At 39.0% G+C, this 24,940-nt stretch overlaps 1 protein-coding gene across 1 annotated transcript in view; it reads right to left on the bottom strand.

Annotated features, from left to right (window-relative positions):
- The window catches only part of LOC150081148 (vacuolar protein sorting-associated protein 26B-like), a 202,775-nt gene that overhangs the window by 20,079 nt on the left and 157,756 nt on the right, over window positions 1–24,940 (bottom strand). Inside the window, exon 7 of the mRNA XM_090380943.1 lies at window positions 12,878–13,053. Coding sequence (XP_090237069.1) covers window positions 12,878–13,053 — 176 coding nt within the window. The remainder of the gene's footprint in view (window positions 1–12,877; window positions 13,054–24,940) is intronic.

Below are 24,940 nucleotides of genomic sequence, written 5' to 3'. Positions count from 1 at the left end.
TTGGGGAGTACAACGTCTACAGAAAGGATAGACAGGATAGGAAGGGAGGAGGGATTATGCTATTAGTTAAGAAACACATAAAATCCAAGGAAGTGAAGCCAGTCGACATTGCTGGACAGTGCAGAGTCGAGTCAGTTTGGTGTGACATTGGGAGATCAAAATTGAGAGTAGGAGTGTGCTATAGGCCTAATGACTCTAATGTGTATAATAAGAAACTGTACAGGGAAATAGTGGGCCAGTACATCAGAGAGTCTCATAATGGGGGATTTTAATTTCCCAGATATTGACTGGAATTTGTGGGTTGGTCACTCACACACTAGCAAGGCTTTTGTGGATTTATTGGATGATTGTTTTCTACATCAGCATGTTCGGGAGGCAACTAGAGGGAGTAATACTCTGATTTGATTATCAGTAGTGATTCTTCATGCATTAAGAATCTGCAGATAAAGGAACCACTAGGTGGCTGTGATCACAGTGTGCTTTAGTGGGATTTACTCAAAGAGTTAACTACCATCAGGGGTAAAGGGAAGGGTTATTGCTTTCGTAAAGGCTACTACGATGGTCTGAGACAGTATTTAAATTCTATACAGTGGGACCAACTGAAGATGTTACCAACAGCAAATTCAAAATGGAAAGCATTCAAAGGACTTATCTTGGAAGCTACTAGGCTTTTCATACCAACTACGAAATATTGTTCAAGGTTTAGGCCTAAATGGATGTCAGATGAACTAATGAGACATATGACAGAGAAGAAAAATGCATGGGATACATATAAATTAACAAGTGACACAGAAGCCTAAGATAGATACAAGTTGATCTGTAAAAAAAAAGTGCAGCCATTATCAACCCACTGCAGGATGGAAGCCTCCTCAACAATTCATGCTGAGGGAAATGGACCATAATCTACCACGCTGGTCCAGTGCGAGTTGGCAGATCGATCGTATTCAGCTGTCAGGGGCTTGAACCCCGGTCTACTCAAAGAGCGTGTGCACTCTCGCTCCTGACCACTCGGCTATGGGGGAGGTTAGGCAGGCAAAGGCAGATTGCGAAAAATCTTTGGCAAGGGATGCAAAGAAAAACAGCAAAGAATTCTTTACTTATGTAAACTCTAGAAGGAAGGGGATGAATCAGATTGGTCCACTTGATATCGATGGGTCAACTGCTGATGATCCTGCTCAGGTAGCAAACAAACTAAATGAATATTTTGTATTGACATTCACACATGAGGAGTTATTCAGTGAGGGTAATGCCAGAGGTGTATTCAACTCTGGCAATAAGCTAGATAATCTTGTAATAACTGAGAGTAAAGTTGAGGAGAAATTGTTGAAGATAAACACAAGAAAGGCACCTGGAGTGGATGGGATCTATCCAGTTATATTGAAGGAGGCAGCGAAGGAAGTAAGCAAACCCTTAGCCATAATTATGAGAGATTCCTTGACTCGGGGGAGGTACCCACAGACTGGAGATGTGCAAATGTGACCCCAATTCACAAAGGAGGTTCAAAGGCCAACACAAGTAATTATAGACCTGTGAGTTTAACTTCTGTTCCAGGAAAATTAATGGAGGCACTGGTTAAAGAAGCACTGCAGGATCACCTAGACAAGACTTTAGTTATAGCTCGGACACAGCATGGTTTTGTTAAGAGGAAGTCTTGCCTGACCAATTTGATTAGATACTATGATGCAGTCACAAAAGAACTGGATGCATGGAATAACTTTGATATTATATACTTGGATCTTAGAAAGGCTTTTGATACTGTTGCACATGGAAGACTGCTGCACAAATTGGAGCAGTGTGGCATTGGAGGCAAATTGCTGCTATGGATAAAGGGGTGGTTGAGGGGGAGAAGACAGAGAGTGGTAATCAATGAACACTGCTCATCGTGGACTAATGTTATTAGTGTAGTCCCTCAGGGTTCAGTGTTGGGTCCATTATTGTTTTTTGTATTTATAAATGATATTGATGATGGTATATCAAGCTTAATGTCCAAGTTTGCAGACGATACAAAGGTTGACAGGGTTGTCAAGGACACTACTGACACTATGCTGCTGCAACAGGATCTGGAAAGGTTGAGCAGATGGGCTGAGAGGTGGCAAATGAAGTTTAACCTTGACAAATGTAAAGTACTACATATGGGAAACAGCAACCCCAGAGCAACGTATCAACTCTGTGGTACTACATTGACAGTGGTAGAGAATGAAAAGGACCTGGGGGTAATTGTGCAGGCAGATATGAAGTTCTCTGAGCAGTGCAGATGGGCTGCAAGAGTAGCTCATTGTGTCTTGTCAATGATATACAGGAATTTTTCTAGCAGGGATAAGGAGGTGATTATTCCCTTGTATAAGGCAGTGGTCAGGCCACACCTTGAGTACACTGTATACAGGTCTGGAGGCCTCATTTCAAGAAGGATGTAGAGCTGCTGGAATGAGTACAGAGAAGGGCAACAAGATTAGTGAATGGAACAAAGGGGTACTCTTACGAAGAAAGGCTTAAGTTTTGCAAATTACAGTGTCTGGAGTCTAGGCACCAGCGAGGTGATCTGATAGAGGTGTATAAAGCCTTGAATGGTTTGAGCATGCTCAATGCTGATGGGATTCTTCCTCTTGCTCAGAATAATTACCTGAGAGGGCAAAAATTCAAATTGAGAAAAGACAGATGTAGGATAGATGTGCGGAAATTTGCCTTTAGCCAGTGGGTAGTTTGTTGGTGGAACAGACTTCCATCCCTTGTCGTGGAAGTTGATAGCCTAAATAAATTTAAGGCTCAGCTAGACAGGTATTTCGAACGAACGGAGGGGTGAAGTGGAAGTGGGTTTTTTTTTTTTTTTTTGGCTGATGCTGCATAAGCTTGCTTTCTTGCATATATGTTTCTACTAATGCTAATCCTCAATGATATACATTCTCCTGGACATTCACTTTCAAAAGAGGCTGGTTTCGTCAATGTTAAAAACCTTTTGAAGCACTCAAACCAGCCTCTGCTGGTTTGAATGCTTCAAAAGTCTTCAAAGCGCACAGCACTGCCACTGGTTGATGGAGCTTTAAGTTTCAGATCGTCATAGATCTGAAAAAATCGTAAGAGTGGATGTTCTGCGCACCACACATTGAACAATAACTTTGATGAACAATAAAAAAGATGCTAATTGGTTGAGAATAATCGTACAAGTGATGTTCCATGTGGCACACATCTGAAAATTTCCACCCATGTATTATTCCAGCTATATCGGAAAGCTATTGGTACCTGCAAATATCATTGGTTCTTAAAATAAACGATCATGTAGAAGGTATATCGGTTCCTGAGAATATCAGATGTCGATGTCATCGTAAGTCGAGGCCCCACTGTACTATAAATCCTTGATTAAATTGACATTTAAAGAATGGTTCATCATTACTCTAGAAAGCATAGACTCTGAAAAATCTCAAATTAAACAAAAAACCTGAATAATGGTTATATAGTTTAAAATTAAATAGAAAAGAAGTTTGTGTTGTTCTGAATCGTGTGTGTGTGTGTGTGTGTGTGTGTGTGTGTGTGTGTAAGTTACAGCTACCTTCTCACAAAGGATAACTCTTCACAGTGGAAAAATTTTCAAACCCAACTGACAGTTTGTCATTTAATAATAAACTATCAAAGAGGGCAAAAGTCAGTCTTTACCTCTTAGGAGAGGCAGGGCAGAACTATTTACAGGTTATAAACAGTAAATATCATGATATTCACTCCAGTTCATCAGTAAACTAAGAACAACAACCACATTGCTACTTACAGAATTTCAGTCTTTCTTTAAGATTGTATCTTGGCATCCACACCTTGGCCTTTGTGCCCTTTGAAGCAAGTCAAGATCTTTCCCGAATGAATCTTTCAGACTTGTATCCAGCATTCAAAATGTGGTGCAGTCATTGATTTCTATGATAGGGTAATTACCTCTTTATTCTCTTGGCAAAATTGTAGTATATGCCTAAAATTACCTCACACATGTTTATCTCATTTTATCTTTAATTGTGTTAAGTGCGCTGCCACCTGAAGTTTAAATTTAATGAGATTACTGTAAACAGGTGCAGAGCCTTGCATTGTATAAATTTATGCATCTTTTTTATAGCAACATTCCTTGGTTCTCATCTTTAACAGTCCTTTCCACATTAGCATTAGCATTAGTAGAGGCATTTGATGCAAGAAAGCAAGCTTATGCAGCATCAGCCAAAAAAAAAAAAAAAAAAAACCACTTCCACTTCACCCCTCTGTTCGTTCAAAATACCTGTCCAGCTGAGCCTTAAACTTATTTAGGCTATCAACCTCCACCACAAGGGATGGAAGTCTGTTCCACCAACCAACCACCCGCTGGCTAAAGGCAAATTTCCGCACGTCTATCCTACATCTGTCTTTCCTCAATTTGAATTTATGCCCTCTCAGGTGATTTTTCTGAGCTAGACGAAGAATCCCATCAGCATTGAGCATGCTTAAACCATTCAAGGCTTTATACACCTCTATCAGATCACCTCGCTGGTGCCTAGTCTCCAGACACTGTAATTTGCAAAACTTAAGCCTTTCTTCGTAAGAGCACCCCTTTGTTCCATTCACTAATCTTGTTGCCCTCCTCTGTACTCGTTCCAGCAGCTCTACCTCCTTCTTGAAATGAGGCCTCCAGACCTGTATACAGTACTCTAGGTGTGGCCTGACCATCGCCTTATACAATGGAATAATCACCTCCTTATCCCTGCTGGAAAAATTCCTGTATATCATTGACAATACTCCATGAGCTACCCTTGCAGCCTGTCTGCACTGCTCAGAGAACTACATATCTGCCTGCACAACCACCCCCAAGTCCCTTTCATTCTCTACCACTGTCAGTGTAGTACCACAGAGTTGATACGTTGCTCTGGGGTTGCTGATTCCCATGTGTAGTACTTTACATTTGTCAATGTTAAACTTCATTTGCCACCTCTCAGCCCATCTGCTCAACCTTTCCAGATTCTGTTGCAGCAGCATAGTGTCAGTAGTGTCCTTGACAACCCTGCCAACCTTTGTATCGTCTGCAAACTTGGACATTAAGCCTGATATACCATCATCAATATCATTTATAAATACAGAAAACAATAATGGACCCAACACTGAGCTCTGAGGGACTCCACTAATAACATCAGTCCACGATGAGCAGTGTCCATTGATTACCACTCTCTGTCTTCTCTCCCTCAACCACCCCTTTATCCATAGCAGCAATTTGCCTCCAATGTCACACTGCTCCAATTTGTGTAGCAGTCTTCCATGTGCAACAGTATCAAAAGCCTTTCTAAGATCCAAGTATATAATATCAAAGTTATTCCCTGCATCCAGTTCTTTTGTGACTGCATCATAGTATCCAATCAAGTTGGTCAGGCAAGACTTCCCCTTAACAAAACCATGCTGTGTCTGAGCTATAACTGAAGTCTTGTCTAAATGATCATGCAGTGCTTCTTTAACCAGTGCCTCCATTAATTTTCCTGGAACAGAAGTTAAGCTCACAGGTCTATAATTACTTGTGTCAGCCTTTGATCCTCCTTTGTGAATTGGGGTCACATTTGCACATTTCCAGTCTATGGGTACCTCCCCTGAGTCCAAGGAAGCTCTCATAATTATGGCTAAGGGTTTGCTTACTTCCTTTGCTGCCTCCTTTAATATAACTGGATAGATCCCATCCCCCCCGGGTGCCTTTCTTGTGTTTATCTTCAACAGTTTCTCCTCCACTTTACTCCCAGTTATTTCAAGATTCTGTAGCTTACTGCTAGAGTTGAATACACCTCTGGCATTCCCCTCGCTGAATAACTCCTCATGTGTGAATGTCGATGCAAAATATTCATTTTGTTTGTTAGCTACCTGAGCAGGATCATCAACACTTGACCCATCAATATCAAGTGGACCAATCTGATTCATCCCCTTCCTTCTAGAGTTTACATAAGTAAAGAACTCTTTGCTGTTTTTCTTTGCATCCCTTGCCAAGGATTTCTCGTAATCTGCCTTCGCCTGCCTAACCTCCTTTGTAACTTGGTTGCATATCAACTTGTATCTATCATAGGCTTCTGTGTCATGTGTTAATTTGTAAGTATCCCATGCATTTTTCTTCTCTGCCATATGCCTCATTAGTTCTTCTGACATCCATTTTGGCCTAAACCTTGAACAATATTTCTTAGTTGGTATGTAAAGCCTAGTAGCTTCCAAGATAAGTTCTTTGAATGCTTCCCATTTTGAATTTGCTGTTGGTAACATCATCAGTTGGTCCCACTGTATAGAATTTAAATACTGTCTCAGTCCATTGTAGTCGCCTTTACGGAAGCAATAACCCTTCCCTTTACCCCTAATGGTAGTTACCTCTTTGAGTAAATCCCACTTCAGCACACTGTGATCACTGCCACCTAGTGGTTCATTTATCTGCAGATTCTTAATGCATGAAGAATCACTGCTGATAATCAAATCGAGAGTATTACTCCCTCTAGTTGCCTCCCGAACATGCTGATGTAGAAAACAATCATCCAATAAATCCACAAAAGCCCTGCTAGTGTGTGAGTAACCAGCCCCCAAATTCCAGTCAATATCTGGGAAATTAAAATCTCCCATTATAAGACACTCTGATTTACTGGCCCACTCTATTTCCCTGTACAGTTCCTTATTATACTCATCAGAGTCATTAGTCATTAGGCTCTCATAATTAGCCTCAACGGTTCAATGCACTCACTTGCTGATTCCCTTAAGATTATTGGGTAAATGCTATCAACCCCCCCTAGGCTTGAAAGTTTTTTCAGTCGAAAGTAGTCAAGTGTATGGAATCTTAAAGAGTGGCAAAATCAGATCATCAGCATTTTTGGCATTATAATCAGTGCATTCACTTACTGGGATTTTTCTATGACTAGAGATCCAGCAAAATCTGATTAGTTGATTATAGTAGCTGTATTAATAAGGTTTGAATTTTCTGCAAAAACAAATGAACAACAGTATGGCACTGAAGAATGCTTCCAGGCCATGGACTGGAAGAGTATGCACATCAAAGAGTACAGACAGCACTGAAAGAGTCCATGTATATAATGGTTTTTTGAAGTGAGAGTTCTTAATGATCAGCAAGGCTAGAAATAGGATGTACAATTATAAAATGTACACTATGCATTCCAATGTGGGTTGTTGGTTAATGTATATCACTGAAAAATCCCACAAAAATATTTGTCAAACCATTCCAAATTTTATTAAAATCTGACAAATAGAAACTGACCAATTTTTTTTCTCCATAAAATTTGCATGTAAAAAAGAAATTCATAGACTAAACATATTTTCAATGTTTTTTATACAGTCTGTGCATGCTTCTGATGTATTAACATTAGTTGAGGCATATGATGCAAGGAAACAAGCTTATAGAGTGTCAGCCAGAAAAAAAAAAAAAAAAACCTTTCCATTTCACCCATCCGCAGTCACTCCAAATGTTTGTCTAGTTCAGCCTTAAATTTATTTAAGCTATCAACTTCCACAACAACAGGTGGAACTCTGTTCCAGCAATCAACTACCCACTGGCTAAAAGCAAACTTCAGGCATCTATTCTACAACTGTCTTTCCTCAATTTAAATCTATGCCCCTGCAGGTTCTTAATCTCAGCAAGTGGAAGTATCCCATCAGCATTGAGCCTGCTCAAACCATTCAAGGCTTTGTACACCTCAATCAGATCACCTCGCAGGTGCCTAGTCTCCAGATGCTGCAACTGACAGAATTTAATCCGCTCCTGGTAAGAGAAACCTCTTTGTTCCTCTCACTAATCTTGCTGCCTTTCTCTGTACTTGTTCTAGCAACTCTACATCCTTCCTAAAATGAGGCCTCCAGACCTGTACGCAGTACTCAAGGTGTGGCCTCACCATTGTCTTATACAAAGGTATAATCACCTCCTGGTCTCTGCGAGCAACATTCCTATATATCATTGACAAAACTCCGTGACCTGCTCTGGACTGCTCACAGAACTTCATATCCAACTGCACAATTAACCCCGGGTCTTTTTCATTCTCCACAGCTGGTATATTTCTCTTGGGTTACTGCTACCCATATGGAGCACTTTGCATTTGCCAACATTAAACTTCAGTTGCCACTTCTCAGCTCATCTACTAATTTTCTAGATCCTGTTGCAGTAACATACTGTCTTTACTACCATTAACAACCTTTCTATCATCTGTAAACTTGGACATTAAGCCTGATATACCTTCATCAATATGACTAATAAATACACAAAACAACAATGGACTCAGAACCAAACCCTGAGGGACTCCACTAATAACATTAGTTGACATAGAGCAGTGTCCATTTATTACCATTCTCTGTCATCTCCCACTCAACCATCCCTTTATCCATTGCAGTAACTTGCCCTTAATGGCATACCACTCTAGTTTGTACAGCAGTCTTCCATGTATCTGCAAGGTGATCTGACTAAGGTGTATAAAGCCCTTGCCAACATTAAACATATACAACATTAAACAAAATACTCATTCAGTTTGTCAGTTATCTGAGCAGGCTCATCAACTGTCAAACCACCAACATCAAGTGGACCAATCTGATTCATCCCGCTCCTAGAGTTTACATAAGTAAACTCTAGAAGTCCACAAACACATTTACAAGTCTTATGGAAGATTTGTAAATGTGGTGTTGCTTGAAGATAGATACATGTATGTACAAGAGAGCACTAATGAGAATAATAAATACTATACATTTATAATTAAACTGAATAATTCATAATAATGTTTGTAATCTGCCTCAGCTTGCCTAACCACATTTGTAAACTGATTGAATGCTAGTTTATATCAACTGTAGGTGTCCGTATCATCTGATAATTTATAAGCATCTCACATATTTTTCTTCTCTACCGAAAAATCTCATCAGTCCATTTGACATCCATTTAGGTTGAAGCTGTGACCACTATTTCTTGGTATGAAAAGACTAGTAGCTTGTATGATTACTACCATGAATGCTTCTCACTTTGAATTCACTACTGGTAACATGATAAAGTTGGCCCAAATGCACAGAATTAAAAACTGTCTGAGACCACTGTAGCTTAACAAAGCAAACAAAGAGCTTATGTCTACATAAAGCTGTAGGCATAAGCTGTAGATGAAAAAAAAAAGTAAAGTATTTCCAACATCAATACAATGTGATCACTTTCACCTCGCAGTTCTATCTGTAGATTCTTAATACAAAAAGAGTCGCTGCTGACAATCAATTGTAACATGCTGGTCACAGTAGTTACATCTTTCAGGAAATCTGCTCTTAATCCCCACCAAAGAAAGCAAAGTTGATTCCTTCTGCTGGTAAGGTGATGGCACCAGTTTTTTTTAGGATGCAGATGGAGTGTTGCTAGTGGATTACTTTTGGAAAGGAAACGACAGACAGTCACAGGGGGATATTACATAGACTACGTGAGGTGCCTGCATGAAAACATCAAAGACAAATACTGAGAAAAACTCAGCAAACGAGCTTTGTTCCACCAGGACAATTCACCTGTTCACAAGTCCGTAATTGATATGGCTGCGCTGTATGAGTGTGTTTTGAAATCTTGGACCATCTCCCATATTTACAAGATCCTGCACCATCGAACATTTACCTATTTCCTAATTTGAAAAAAAAAAAAAAAAAAAAAAAAAAAAAATACCTAGCTGGTATCCATTTTCTCATCAATAGTGGCATCACTGCTGCAGTAGATGTATTCCTGCACTGGTGGCAATAGTGCTCGACTCCAAGGGGGACTATATGAAAAGTAACAAACCCTTCGTACTCAGGCCATGAACATCCTTTGTATAATATAAAATACTATAATATAAGATTTCATATATATGAGTATATACACTGGTGTTCAAAGAAAGTGCATCACCTAGGAATTTCACATTTCTAACCCTTTTTTGTGATGGTAAAAAAAAAAAGTAAAGTGCAGCCATTATCAACCCACTACAGGATGGAAGCCTCCTCAACAATTCAGGCTGAGGGAAATGGACCACAATCTGCCACGCTGGTCCAATGTGGGTTGGCAGATCGACCGTATTCAGCAGTCAGGGTCTTGAACCCCGGTCTACTCAAACAGCGTGTGCTACTGCACTGCCGCTCCTGACCACTCGGCTACGGAGGCCTTCATGATGGTATGTTACATTAATGACTAGCATCACAAATTAGAATTAGCAAAGGCACATGATGCAAGAAAGCAAGCTTATATAGCTTCAGCCAAAAAAAAAAAAAAAAACCTTATTTCACCCATCCGCTCCAAATGTTCTATTTAAGCTATCAACTTCTATGACAGATGGAAGTTTGTTCCAGCAATCAACCACCCGCTGGCTAAAGGCAAACTTCCGCACATCTATCCTACAACCGTCTTTCCTCAATTTGAATTTATGCCCTCTCAGGTGATTATTCTGAGCAAGAGGAAGAATCCCATCAGCATTGAGCATGCTCAAGCCATTCAAAGCCTTATACACCTCTATCAGATCACCTCGCCAATGCCTAGTCTCCAGACACTGTAATTTGCAAAACTTAAGCCTTTCTTCGTAAGAGCAATCCTTTGTTCCATTCACTAATCTTGTTACCCTTCTCTGTACTCGTTCCAACAGCTCTACATCATTCTTAAAATGAGGTCTCCAGATCTGTATACAGTACTCAAGGTGTGGTCTGACCACTGCCTTACACAAGGGGATAATCACCTCCTTATCCCTGCTAGAAAAATTCCTGTATATCATTGACAAAGCACCATGAGCTACTCTTGCAGACTGTCTGCACTGCTCAGGAAACTTCATATCTGCCTGCACAATTACTCCAGGTCCTTTTCATTCTCTACCACTGTCAGTGTGATACCACAGAATTGATAAGTTATTCTGGGATTACTGCTTCCTATATGTAGTACTTTACATTTGTCAATGTTAAACTTCATTTGCCATCTCTCAGCCCATCTGCTCAACTTTTCTAGATCCTGTTGCAGCAGTGTACTGTCATTAGTGTCATTAACAACTCTGTCAACCTTCATATCGTCTGCAAACTTGGACATTAAACCTGATATACCATCATCAATATCATTTATAAATACATTCGTCGGGCCTTGCTGAACAAGTTACATTCAAGGAGTATAGGTTTCACTGTAAGGGGTTGTGAGCAGTGTGCATACTGCGGGGGATCATTTCCTGTAAGCAGATAGATGCGTGAGGTGAGTGTGACCTATACGAGTTCTGGCTAAGATTACGTCTTCTTTTCTATTTTTACAAAGGCTAGAAGTCCATAATTGTAGTTCAGACTCTGCTAGATGTGTTGCCATTGTTCAAGACATTTATTTATAAAGTACTTGTAGTCAGATACAAATGTAGTACAGGACTGGTCTGTAGGATCAGTTGCAGCTTTGACAGCTAAGTCGGCATGTTTGTTTGCAGCAATTCCAGCCTGACTAGGGATCTAACAAAAGAGAACTTGTTTTTTCTTCCCATTTAACTTAGAGTATTCCAGATCTCTCTAAGTAAGGGGTTATCATTCTTTGTATAACTTGGATAGCACTAACAGGTGGTAGATGACTTTCATCAACTGGTGAAATACCACCACTTTGCTTATTGGAGGCTTGAAGTGGTTAAACCCATGTTTAGTCTCTAGAGCAAAGTTTCCGGCATCTCCTCCCCCCATACTTCTCCTTCAACCCATGCATGGTACTAAGTACTATAGGTTTTGGTACCTTTCGTGTTTGGGGTTTTCATAAAAAAAAAAAATATATATATATATAAAACACTGTGCAATATGGTTGAGAGAGAGAGTGTAATTTAAGGCTATGCGGATAGCACAGAGTTCTGCAGTATAGTTGCAGCATTCAGTAGGGAGTTTCTTGGATAGGGATGATAAGTATGAATTTAGATAATTTAATATTACTAAAAATGCAAATTAAATATAACAATCATTATGTAATAAAACAATTATTTAAAAATATTTATATTTATCATGTAATCAAATGATAACAGGTTTGGAAGCCTCATCATAACAACACAGATCTCTTGGGAAGGTTGCAGAGAAGAGCAACTAGCTGGGGACACAAGAGGTATTCTTACAGAAAGATTTGGGTTCTGTAAATTGCAATTTCTGAAACTAAACATCTGTACGAAGTGACTTAATTGAAGTATATAAAGCTTTAAAAGGGTTAAGTAAACTAAACGGAATCTTTACCCTTTCTAAACATAACAAACATGCATAAATTCATATTTGGCTAAAGTTTAATCAATCGTTGGAATAAACTTCCATTAATTTTGTAGTTTGAATTATATTTAAAGAAGTTTTGACTAAATTACTGGAAGAAACAGGGAAATGCCCCCCCCCCCCCCCATTGTTGTATGAGCTTTGCTATTACGTGACCAATACTGTATTAATTATTTGAGCAGTTTGCAAAAAAAAAAAAAAGCCTGCTGTTTTTTGTTTTTTCCTTTTTTTTTTTTCTTTTGTTATTTTTATATCAGGAAACACATTTTGGAATAATGCACCTGCATGATTAGAGTTCAGAGGAAGCTGAAGTTCTAGGATAATTTTATTACATGTGACACTACCAGAGCTGCTTTAGTGTGTGTGTGTGGGGGAGGGGGGGGTTGTTTTGTTTATAACAAACCAAAGCCACTGTTTTATTATTTTCATAAATGATACTGAGAAGAAATGTTTTAAGAGGACTAGCAGGAGAAGAATGCCTTCTATTTATGTGGTGGCATTTTTTATTATTAACTCTATTTTTGATAAAATTAGCAAGCAATTACCTTTACCTTTCACAACAATTAATAAAAGACATGTGAAACACAACTATTATAGTTATTGTCTTTAACTGAAAATAACAATCAACTTTGTTATCTGCAATTCAAATATTTTGAACTAGTGAATAAGAAATTAGTGTAGATACCTCTAACAGGAGCACCATCCATAATTTCATATTTAGCAATAGTCTCATTTTCATTGAAAGTATTTGGTCCAGAGCCTGTTGTTTCTCGCTTTATGATAGCAATCTCCATGTGCTTTATTTTTATACGAACCAAAAGAAAATAAATTTTACCAACTATAGCATCTTTAAGGTGATATCTGGGAAAAATAAAAACAAAATTATATACATACATATATGTATATTTTTTTACATATTATGGTATTTTACATAATATTATTTTAAATTTACATAGCTTTACTTCTTATCTTGAACTTGTTCAAATGTTGTTTTAACACACACACACACACACACACACACACTGGTGTTATATATATATACACACTAATAGGCAGGTAGAAAGTGAGGAATGGGATTGGGGCAAGCTAACAAACTGGAAATTGAAACTACGGAAAACCCAAAAGGTACATGAAAAATAAAAAAAATAAAAAATGGGAGATAAAAAATAATGCTGAAGATCCCATGATTTCAACGTCTTCATCAAGGGTAAACCATTGAAACTACAGATAATACAGCAAGAAGTAAGGCCTCTGTTTCTGATATGAAATATATGTAGCATGTGGTGGAAATGGTGAAGCAATACTGAATTGTGAATTAAGTGGAAGCAGAAGTAAGTTCCAAAAGTAGTTATACGAAAGGGGATGGCTAACGTAAATTTCATGACTGAACCTGCAGAGAAGAGAGACAGCAAAATAAAAATAAAAAACAAAAGAAATAAAATAAAATAACTTACTAAATACCAAAGTGTAGTTGAGTTAGTATACGGACGGTAGAGAGAGAGATGCTCTTCATTGCATGAGCTTATGCTTTGAGGTATGAGGTCAAAGGGTAACTAGTAGTCAATTCAAAGTATTTATAGTTTGTCACAGCGACCCTAAGTGTTAGAAAAAGGAGACATGAAGTCAGACAAGATTAAAATTGCGGGGGTGTATTGGGAGATCAGCATTAAGCAAATGAAGTAGTATATCCCAAGATTAGCATTAGTAGATGCATACGATGCAAGAAAGCAAGCTTATACAGCATCAGCCAAAAAAAAAATCCCTTCACTTTTACTGATTCATTCATTCCAAAACATTTGTCTAGTTTTGCCTTGAATTTATTTAAGCTATCAACTTGAACAACAACAGATGGAAGTTTGTTTCAGCAAAAAACTACCTGCTAGCTAAAGGCAAATTCCTGCACATCTATTTTACAACTGTCTTTCCTCAGTTTGAATCTATGCCCCCTCGGTTTGTAATCTCAGCAAGAGGAAGAATCCCATCAGCATTGAGCCTGCTCAATCCATTCAAGGTCTTTATACACCTCAATTAGATCATCTTGCAGGTATAGTCTCAAGAAGCTGCAATTTGAAGAACTTAAGCTGTTCTTCATAATTTTTTTTTTTTTTTTTTTGGTAGTTGTTGGCACATTGGCTTCTGTGGCCATAGTGCACCTCCCAAGGTTTTTGAAGTACTTTGATCCAAGCCCGAGGCGGGATTCGAAACCGCGACCTTTGGGTTGCCAGGCAGGCACTTTACCCACCTGGCTAGCTCGGTTGGCACTGTTCTTCATAAGAGCACCCCTTTGTTCCTCTCACCAGTCTTGTTGCCCTTCTCTGCACTCATTCTAGCAACTCTACATCCTTCCTAAAATGAGGTTTCCGGACCTGTGTGCAGTACTCAGGGTGTGGCCTGATCACTGTCTTATACAAGGGGATAATCACCTCCTTATCCCTGCTCGCAAAGTTCCTGTACATCATTGACAAATCCCCATGACCTACTCTGGTAGCATGTCTGCACTGCTCAGAAAACTTCATATCTGAGTGCACAATTACCCCCAGGTCTCTTTCATTCTCCACTACACCCTGAGTGTAACACCACCCAATTGATACATTTCTCCGGGGTTATACTACCCATATAAAGTACTTTTCATCTGTCAATGTCAACTCCAGTTGCCACTTCTCAGCACATCTGCCCAACTTTTCCAGATCCAGTTGCAGCAGCATACTGTTATTATTGTTATTAACAACCCTGCCAACCTTCGTATCATCTGCAAACTTTGACATTAAGCTTGATATACCTTCATCAATATCACTGATAAATATATACACCCAACCCTGAGGGACATCACTAATAACATTAAAACACCACTTAGAGCAGTATCCATTGATCAACCACCCTTTTATTAATTGTAGCAACTTGCCCTTAATGCCATACTGCTCCAATATTTTGCAGTAGTCTTCCATGTGCAACAGATTCAAAAGCTTTCCTGAAATCCACGTATATGATATCAAAATAAAATTTTTGCAACCAGTTCTTTCGTGACCACATCATAGTATCCAATCAAATTGGTCAGACAAACTCATGCTGTGCCTGAATTATTACTGCTGTCTTGTCTAGATGATCCTGCAATGCTTATTTAACCAGTAACTCCATTATTTTCCCCAGAACAGAAGTCAAACTAACATGTGTGTAATTACTGGTGTCACCCTTTGATCCCCCTTTGTGAATTGGATGAAGATACATTTGCACGTCTTCAGTCCATGGGGACTTCCACTGAGTCTATCTCGGATACTCTCATAATTATGGCTAAGGGTTTGTTTACTTCATTTGCAATCTCCTTTAATATAACTGGATAGATTCCACTACCCCAGGTGCCTTTCTTACATTTAACTTCAATAACTCTCTTCCAGTTTGCTGTTATTACAAAATCATTTAACTTCCTGTTAGAGTTTGATAAACATCTGGCTCTCTCATCCTTGAATAACTCGTGTGAATGTACTCATTTAGTTTGGCAGCTATCTGAGAATGATCATCTACAGTCAAACCACAGATATCAAGTGGACCAATAGTGCCTCCGTAGCCAGGTGGGCAGGAGCAGCAATGCGTAGCACACACTTCTTGATTAGACCGGGGTTCGAGCCCATGACCACTAAATACAGTGGTCACGGGCTCGAATGCGGAAAGGTTAGTAATGACCCTCGCATATCCCCGGAGCAATATGGCCTTAGTTGCTAATGCTCCTAAAAACCAAATAACAACAACAAGTGGACCAATCTGATTCATCCCCTTCCTTTTAGAGTTCATATAAGTAAAGAAGTCTTTGCTGCTTTTATTTGCATCCTTTGCCAAAGATTTCTCATAATCTGCCTTTGCTTATCTAACCTCTTTTGTGACTTAATTACAGATTAGCTTGTATCTGCCATTCGCTTCTGTGTCGTCTGACAATTTGTGCATCCCATACACTTTTCTTCTCTGCCACACGTCTCATTAGATAATCTAACATTCATTGTTAGATGAGCCTAAACGTAGAACCCAGGATAGAAGAGAAATGATAAGCTTTTAAAGTAGCAGTGAATTGTCACTAAACTTTGTGTAATGTGAGAAAAGTATGTCATAGTAGAAAAATAGCATCTCGATATTGCATTCGGTAAACTAATGGCTCACGAGAAATAAAAATGTAATGTAGTAGGACAGTGAAGGTTTGGAAGAAGAGGGGAAAATAGGTGAGCTCGGGCAGTCCAGAGGTGCATTTCGTGTTCCTATAGTAGGACTCTGAACATAGTTCAGGATCCTACACGAAGTATACTAGGAGTATGCTTCAAGTCATATATGTTGAAATTAAAAATAAAATAAAATAAAATTAATTAAAACTAAATAAAAAGTATATATAAATACTCCCCTTGGTAGCCAATCAGTGGGTACAAGTTTTTTATACTGTGAGATACCAAAGAAGCTGGGGTTATATCTGTACAATATGTACAAGTCTGTAAGTAGTAGGATATCAGGTAGCTATTATATTATGAATATCGGTTTGGTGATTCAACATCTTTTTTATGCTTTATGATATGGTGTTTTTATTGAAATGGTAATAAAGGTAGGCTGGAGGAAACCTGTTGTCCAAGAACTTATTGTTGAGTTTCTAATGTTATGAATTATAAAACTGTTGCTATTGCATATGGTTGCTATCCTGATGCATTTTGAAAGAATGTCAGAATGTACCTTTTTTGAAATGTTAGCGTGCCAGTGGGTGAAGTTAACTACATTAAAGCTGAAGGCATCGCAATTATTGAAAATATTGGTCGTAATATGTGTGCTATTAATATCAATGTTCAGATCTAAGTAATTGGCAGTAAAGTTATTACAGTTGGTTCTTTCCAGTGTGGGCTCTGGAGGATTAATATTAGCAAAATCTTGTAGGAAATTGGGACAGTGTATAACAAATATATAGTCAGTGTATCTAAACATGCAGAGCTCAGTTGGTAAGAAGTTTCTGATCAGTATAGATAGAGGTTGGCTAAGACACAGCTAGCAGGATTGTCCACAGGAGTTCCCAGCAGATAAACTGTATTACAAATCAAAGATGAAATTATTGGAAATACACGGGTCGATTAAATTATTCCAATATCCCAGTTTGCAGTTTATTATGTTTATATTTATTGTAAAGTTTGTTTAAAACTGAATTTTAAAGTTAGATCAATGCTGGTGAAAAGATTATTGAAATCAAATATTTGCATGTGTGAAATACTGCTATTTTTCAGGACTTCTAATACTGGTAAATTGTTGGTGATAATTCTACAGCCAGGTAGGATATTGAGAATGAGTTTGAGTAACTGTTCCAGAGACTTACCAGGTTCATGTGCATAGCTGTTCTTACAAAAAGCAATAAATCTGAAACCAATTGGATTCTTATGAAACTTGGGCATGAAACATATGTAAGGAAATCTGTAATTACTAATGTTAAGCTTTATTTTTTTGTTGAAAGATATTAACTTCTTTTAAAATTAAAAATAACTAAATGCAACAAGGCATAATGGGTTAAGAGTAAGAGTATAATATCTATATAATATCAGTGTAGATACACCATAGATAACTCATAAGGAACTACGATGGTAGTGTGGGAGGCATCATTTGCTCTGTATCTCATACTGTGCTCTTCCTTCACAACGAGTTGCCATGGTATTGCATTAGTCACTTTGACCCAGCTGGTTGAAATGCTGAGGCTTTTGCAATTACTAATGACCTTGCACAGATTGTTCATTTACCTACAAGAATACTGGACAATCCTAATCATACAGCCAATACGCTTGACATTTTTCTCACAAACAACCCTTCTAAGTACACGGTTGAAGTGAGAGGTCCTTTAGGCACTTCAGATCACAACTTGGTGATTGTCTCTTCTCCAATGGAACCTTTATCTCATGGATACTCTGAACCTCGTGTTGTTCGGCATTACAAGAATGCAAAATGGGATGACCTGTGAGACTTCTTTTCTTCTTTTTCTTGGTTGGATTACGGTTTCAAAACTTCTGATGTCAACGTTTGCTCAGATTGTGTCAGTGAAATTATTCTTGCAGGAATGGAATCCTTTATCCCACACTCCACTTTAAAATCTCGTCCTTTAACTAAACCTTGGTTTTCCAATAAATATGCTAAGGCTATTCAAGAGAAGAATGTTGCATATCGTAATTGGCTTGTTTCTAATTCTTAAGTTTCATTTTCTGCCTACACCAAAGCTCGCAACAATTGTAAAGCAGTTATTAATCAGTCCAAATTAGAGTTTGAACAGGCTAAGGGTAGAAAACTTTCTTCTTGCCCCAATGGTAGCCAAGCATTCTGGTCTCTTGCCAAAGCTATTGGTTGCAACTTTTGCCCACTTCTGTCCAAACCAGATGGTTCTGTTATCACTTCAGCCAAGGATAAAGCTGAACTGCTAGCATCCCATTTTTCTTCCAACTCATGTATTAATGATCTTGGTAAAACACCTCCCACCACTCTCCATTCAATGCCTCCTGTGGTCTTCCATCAAAAGGATGTCAGAAGGATTTTGACGAATCTTGATGTTAAGAAAGCTCCAGGTCCCAATGGTATTTCTCCATGTGTTCTCAAAACCTGTGCTCCTGAACTTACTCCTATTCTATGCCGCCTTTTTTCACTTTCTTATTCCAAAGGAGTTTTTCTTTCTGCTTGGAAATTTGCTCATATCCGGCCAGTTCCTAAAAAGGGTGACAAATCCTTCTTATCCAATTATCGTCCCATTGCAATTACTTCTACTCTTTCTAAAGTAATGGAGAAATCAATTAACTGCCAACTCTTAAACTACCTAGAAACCTTCCGTCTGATCAGCGATTGCCAGTATGGATTCAGTGTCGATCCACTGGTGATATTCTGGCTTATGAAACGTAAGCCAGAATATCACCAGTATATTTATGGACTAATTAAATGGAAAGGTTCGTTGAAACACAAGTAGTTGCTCTTGACATCTCAAAGGCTTTCAATCGTGTTTGGCATAAAGGCCTTCTAAAAAAGCTTCCATCTTATGGTTTGCCAACTGTTTTTAGTAATTGGTTATCCAGTTTTCTCTCTGATCGCTCACTGAGGGTGATGGTAGATGGCTCTCTGTGTTCTAACCTCTCCACTAATGTCGATGTCCCCCAAGGTTCAGTTCATTCCCCCACTCTTTTCCTCTTATATATTAATAACCTCCTTCCATTGACTGGAAATCCTAAAAATAGTTTTGCCGATGATAGCACATTGCATTCCACTTTCCATTTTGAGAAACTTTGTCCTTCTCAATCAGCTTAAACTTCTCGAAAATCTGCTACCAATTCCTTAAATGCCGATATTCAGGTAATTCTCCAGTGGGGCAAAGACAACTTAGTTGATTTCAACCCTTCAAAGACTCAGTCTTGTCTTACATCTCGCAAAAAGGATTCTTCTGTTCCTATGCTTATCTTTAGTGACACTCCGATTTCTAGGCAAAATGATATATCTCTTTTGGGGATTACCCTGACTTCTAATCTCTCTTGGCACAAGCACATTACAAATATTGCTTCCTCTGCATCTAAAAAACTTGGTTTTCTCTTTCCCTTTCGGCGTTACTTTTCTTCCCAACAGCTGCTCACTCTGTATAAATTGGAAATCTGTCCTGCCATGGAATATTGTTTCCACATCTGGGGTGGTGCCCCCAAAACCTCTCTAAGGCTTCTTGATTCCATTCAGAAGAGAGCACTTAGGTTAATTAATGATTCATCTCTAACAGAGTCTCTCCACTTGCTGTCTCATAAACGTTATTACTGTTTCTGCAGCATGCCTCTTCTATAGATAGTTCCATGGGCACTGTTCTGAATGGCTTCTATAATTCCCGCTCTCTCTCTCTTTCAAAACAGTCCGAACAGATGCCGCTGCTGGCCAACATCCATTTACTGTCCAACTTCAAACTCAAAGAACCAATTTTTCATCTTCCTCGTTTATTCATTCAACTGCCGTTTTCTGGAACAACCTTGCTTCATATGTATTTCCTGAAAATTACAGTCTACAGAAGTTCAAGTCCAATGTCAACAAATATCTTCTTTCGTCTTCTCAACCTCCAACCCAAGCACGGTACTAAGTACTATAGGTTCTAATACCTCTTGTGTTTGGGGTTACATTAAAAAAAAAAAAAAAAAAACACACCTCGATTTTTAAATATTATCATATAAACATTCTGCCATCTCTCATATTGTGTGATTATCTTCACAACTGGGTTGTCATGTCTGCAATACCAGGGTACCTGCCCACCCACTGATGATAGGCCAACAGTTTTGAAATGGTGATTCTGGGATACCTCTAGCTGGAGGATTCGCCCTACTGCCCTTAGGGCTAATCCCGAGCTCTACACATGTTCAGCATGACTCCATCTCTCAGACAGTTTCGTCCCTCTGCAGATGCTCAAGCAAACCCAGGCACTTGACAAATTGAACAAATTGGATGTTGACCGGACATACCGAAAAACATTATGACTAGCAAGACTAATCAGCAATGACAGATGTGTACCTTGCATCTGCTCCTGTCTGATTGAGCTGGTGCTCTTATCTCGATGTTAAGCCAGCTTGATCAGACCTAACTCTCATGAGGAGTTCTCTCCTTAGTATAAAAATATGTTTCCATTTGTATAATTACATTTTTTTTTTGTAAATAATTGTTTGATTATCCCGGAAGTATTGGGAGGCTGTAAACCCTGGCTTTATGGCCGTGAGGGGAAATAAAGATTATCTCTCCCTCTCTCTCTGATATCGATGGTTCAACTGTTGATGATCCTGCTTAAGTAGCTAACAAACTAAATGAATATTTTGCATCTGCATTCACACACGAGCAGTTATTCAGGGAGGGGAATGCCAGAGGTGTATTAAGCTGTGGCAGTAAGCTAGATAATCTTGTAATAACTGGGAGTAAAGTGGAGGATAAATTGTTGAAGATAAGAAAGGCACCTGGGGTAGATGGAATCTATCCAGTTAAATTAAAGGAGGCAGTGAAGGAAGTAAGCAAACTCTTAGCCATAATTATGAGAGCTTCCTTGGACTCAGGGGAGATACCCATGAACTGGAGATGTGCAGTGACCCCAATCCACAGAGGAGGATCAAAGGGGGAGACAGGTAATTTTTTTTTTTTTTTTTTTATGAAAACCCCAAACACGAGAGGTATTGGAACCTATAGTACTTAGTGCCATGCTTGGTTTGGATGTTGAGATAATGAAAGAAGATATTTGTTGACATTAGACTCTAATTACAGACCTGTTAGTTTAACTTCTGTTCCAGTGAAATTAATGGAGGCACTGATTAAAGCATTGCATCTAGACAACACTTCAGTTATAGCTCGGACACAGCATCGGTTTGTTAAGGGAAAGTCTTATCTAACCAGTTTGATTGGATACTATGATGTAGTCATAAAGGAACTGGATGCAAAGAATAATTTTGATATCATATATTTGGATCTTAGAAAGGCTTTTGATACTGTTGCATATGGAAGACTGCTGCACAAATTGGAGCAGTGTGGCACTGGAAGAAAATTGCTGCTATGGATAAAGGGATGGTTGAGTGGGAGAAGACAGAGAGTGGTAATCAATGGACACTGCACTTCGTGGACTAATGTTATTAGTGGAAGTAATAACTGGGGGAAGTGTGTGTGTGTGTGTGTGTGTGTGTGTGTGTGTGTGTGTGTGTGTGTGTGTGTGTGTGTGTGTGTGGTATGGTTGTTTATTGGCGCATTAGCTGCTATGGCTATAGTGCGCCTATTCGTAGTTATATCAGAAAATAATAAAGAACGTAACAATTTAAATTCATTTCAGTTCTGAGAGCTATTCATAAAAGATTATACACTCTAATTTGTTTCAGAAAGCAGAAAAGTTCCTTAATATTGGCCTCCTCTCCTATGATATGATGTAGTGCCAGCGGTTCTTGAAGATTAGCCAGATTTTGAAGTGTTGAAGTACGATGTGGTTGATAGTGTGGACAGTCAATCAAAATATGTTTGACTGTTAGATGTTCAGAGCAGTGTGAACACTGAGGAGGATCATTGCCGGTGAGTAAATGGAGGTGAGTCAGATGGGTATGCCTTATTCTTATCCGTGCGAGTACCACTTCTTCTCGCCGAACTGTCTGAGTGCATGAGTGCCATAATTTTGGGTCCTGTTTCAATTGAAAAAGTTTGTTATTTGTTTCTTTATTCCATAGCTCTGTCCACTGTGCATGGTATGCCGTTTGAATTATGATATTATAATCAGATGCTGGAATGAAGGCAGAGGTTAAGTCTATGGTTGATGGATTTTTAGCAGATATATCAGCTAGTTCATTTCCTTTTATGCCTGAATGTGCCGGAATCCAGCAAAACTTCACTAGTTGTTGACAGTGTTCAATTTGCAATAGCAAACTCCTGATTTTCATTAAAATATGGTGATTCATTTGAGAGGGATTCTGCATTGCTCTAATTGAGCTGAGAGAGTCAGTGTAAACTATATATTTTGCAGATGGGTGTAGAGTCAAATTTTCTAGAGCTAATTGTATTGCATACAGTTCTGCTGAAAAGTTACTATACTCAGGTGGAAGAGAAGCTGATATGATAGCTGAGGGAAACACTGCTGCTGCTCCAACAGTTGAAGGAGATTTGGAACCATCAGTATATACCGGCAAGAAGTCAGCACAGCTTTGAAGATGGCTAGCATGGAGTTGTTGCACATTCAGGGTCGGTAGGCGATTCTTTCCCCATTGTAGAAAATAAGTATCCCAAGTCAGTTGAGGAAAGGGGGTCCACGGAGGATGAGAGTAATACTTTATCTGTTGCCTATTGTGGAGAGGAACATTCCAGTTCTGTGATATTTCAAGGAGCCGTAGGCCAGCTGGTCGGATTTTACTTGGTTTATTTCTATAGAGATTAACTAGTGGTTGATTAAAAAGGTATGACTGAATAGGATGCAAAGAGCAAGTCTGTATTTTGGCTGCGTATTTAAGTAACAGCATTTTTCTGCGGAGATGCAGTGGGGGCTCATGAGCTTCAATGTATAGACTATGAGTTGGAGATGTCCTATAAGCACCAATTGCAATCTGCAGTGCATTATGTTGAATAGGATCCAGCCAGCGTAATACACTCCTTCGGGCAGAATCATAAACTGGAGCACCAGAGTCTAAACAGGATCTGATCAAGGCTCTATATAAGAACAGCAAAGTTGAACGGTCTGCTCCCCAAGAATGGACAGATAAAGCTCTTAGCATGTTGATCTTTTTGAGACAGGCAGTACGTAATAATTTAACATGCTCAAAGAAGTTCAGCTTACTGTCCAGGATTAGTTCCAAGAATCTGATGTTGCTGGCAATCGGAATGGTGATATTTGATATCCGAAGTTCAGGATCCGTATGCAGTTTGCGTTGATTGCAAAAGTGGATCGCAACTGTTTTCTGTTGGGAAAGATGACATCCATTGAGCTCAGCCCACTTTTGTACTTTATTGAGAGACATCTGCAATTGCCTTTCAATAGATCTCATATTCTGTGAATGGCAAGAAAGAGAGAGATCGTCAGCGTAAAGGTATGCCTCTACAGTATTTGGGAGTTCTTTTGTGATAGAATCAATTCTGAGGGCAAACAGGGTTGCACTCAAAACTGACCCTTGTGGTACTCCTTCTTCTTGCAAGAATGTAGTAGAAAGGGAATTTTGATATCGCACCTGGAAAGATCTGCTCTTGAGGAAGTTCCTAATAAATATAGGCAGGTTGCCACAGAGACCATGATTATGCAGGTCACGGAGAATTCCATAACGCCAGGTTGTATCGAATGCCTTCTCTATATCTATGGAGACCATAACTAGGTGTTGTTTTTAACAAAGGCATTGCAAATTTCGGATTCAGCCTTGATCATCAGATCAAAGGAGGACCTGTTTTGGCAAAAGCCATGCTGACAATTATTTAGTAGATGTTCGCTTTCAATGATCCAAGTGAGTCGACTGTGGATCATTTTTTCAAGAATTTTACCGAGGCAACTGGATAGAGATATTGGCCTGTAACTATTAGGATTGCAGGGGTCTTTTCCAGGTTTCAAAAAGGTCAGAACTGTAGCATGGTGCCAAGAAGTGGGATAAACATTTCCCAGGAAGATTCGGTTAAAGAAGGCTAGTAGCATTTGTAAGTTTTTCTCATCAAGGTGCTGTAACGTAACATAATATATCCCATCTGGCCCAGCGGCACTGTTGTGTGTTGTTCTGATGGCTTGCATAAGTTCACTGCATTGGAGCGGCTGGTTATATGGAAGTAGCAGTGAAGTTCGAAAGTTGATGTGTCTCTGTTCTGTGGTGGTCTTAGTTTTCTGAAATTCCGGCATGTAGGTGGAAACAGCTGAGACGTGAGCAAAAGTTTTGCCTAAGGCATTTGCTATATCCAGAGGAGCAGAGACGTCTAGGCCATTGCAGGAGAGAATTGGGGAAGGAACAGTTGGAAACTTCCCAGAAAGCTGCCTAATTTTCTTCCATATTAATCGTGGGTTCGTGTTTCTATTGATAGTCGATGCAAACCGAGTCCAAGAATCTTTCTTGGCTTGTCTTTGAATGCGACGAGCTTTAGCCTTTAGTTTCTTGTATTTAATAAGATTAACTGTAGTTGGAGTTCGACGAAATAAATTCCATGATTTATTTTGTTCTTTCTTCGCTTTTGTGCATTCCTCATTCCACCAACAGTTGAAATGGCGTCGAGACTTGGAATTTGATATTGGAATTGAGCTTTTAGCTGCAAATAAAAGGCAGGAAGT

This window comes from Mastigoproctus giganteus, chromosome 9 (genome assembly GCF_048544385.1).
Source record: "Mastigoproctus giganteus isolate SK-2022 chromosome 9, ASM4854438v1, whole genome shotgun sequence".
NCBI lineage: Eukaryota > Metazoa > Arthropoda > Arachnida > Uropygi > Thelyphonidae > Mastigoproctus > Mastigoproctus giganteus.
The sequence above is the reverse complement of the archived record's forward strand: the minus strand, read 5'-3'. Positions and strand labels throughout refer to the sequence as shown.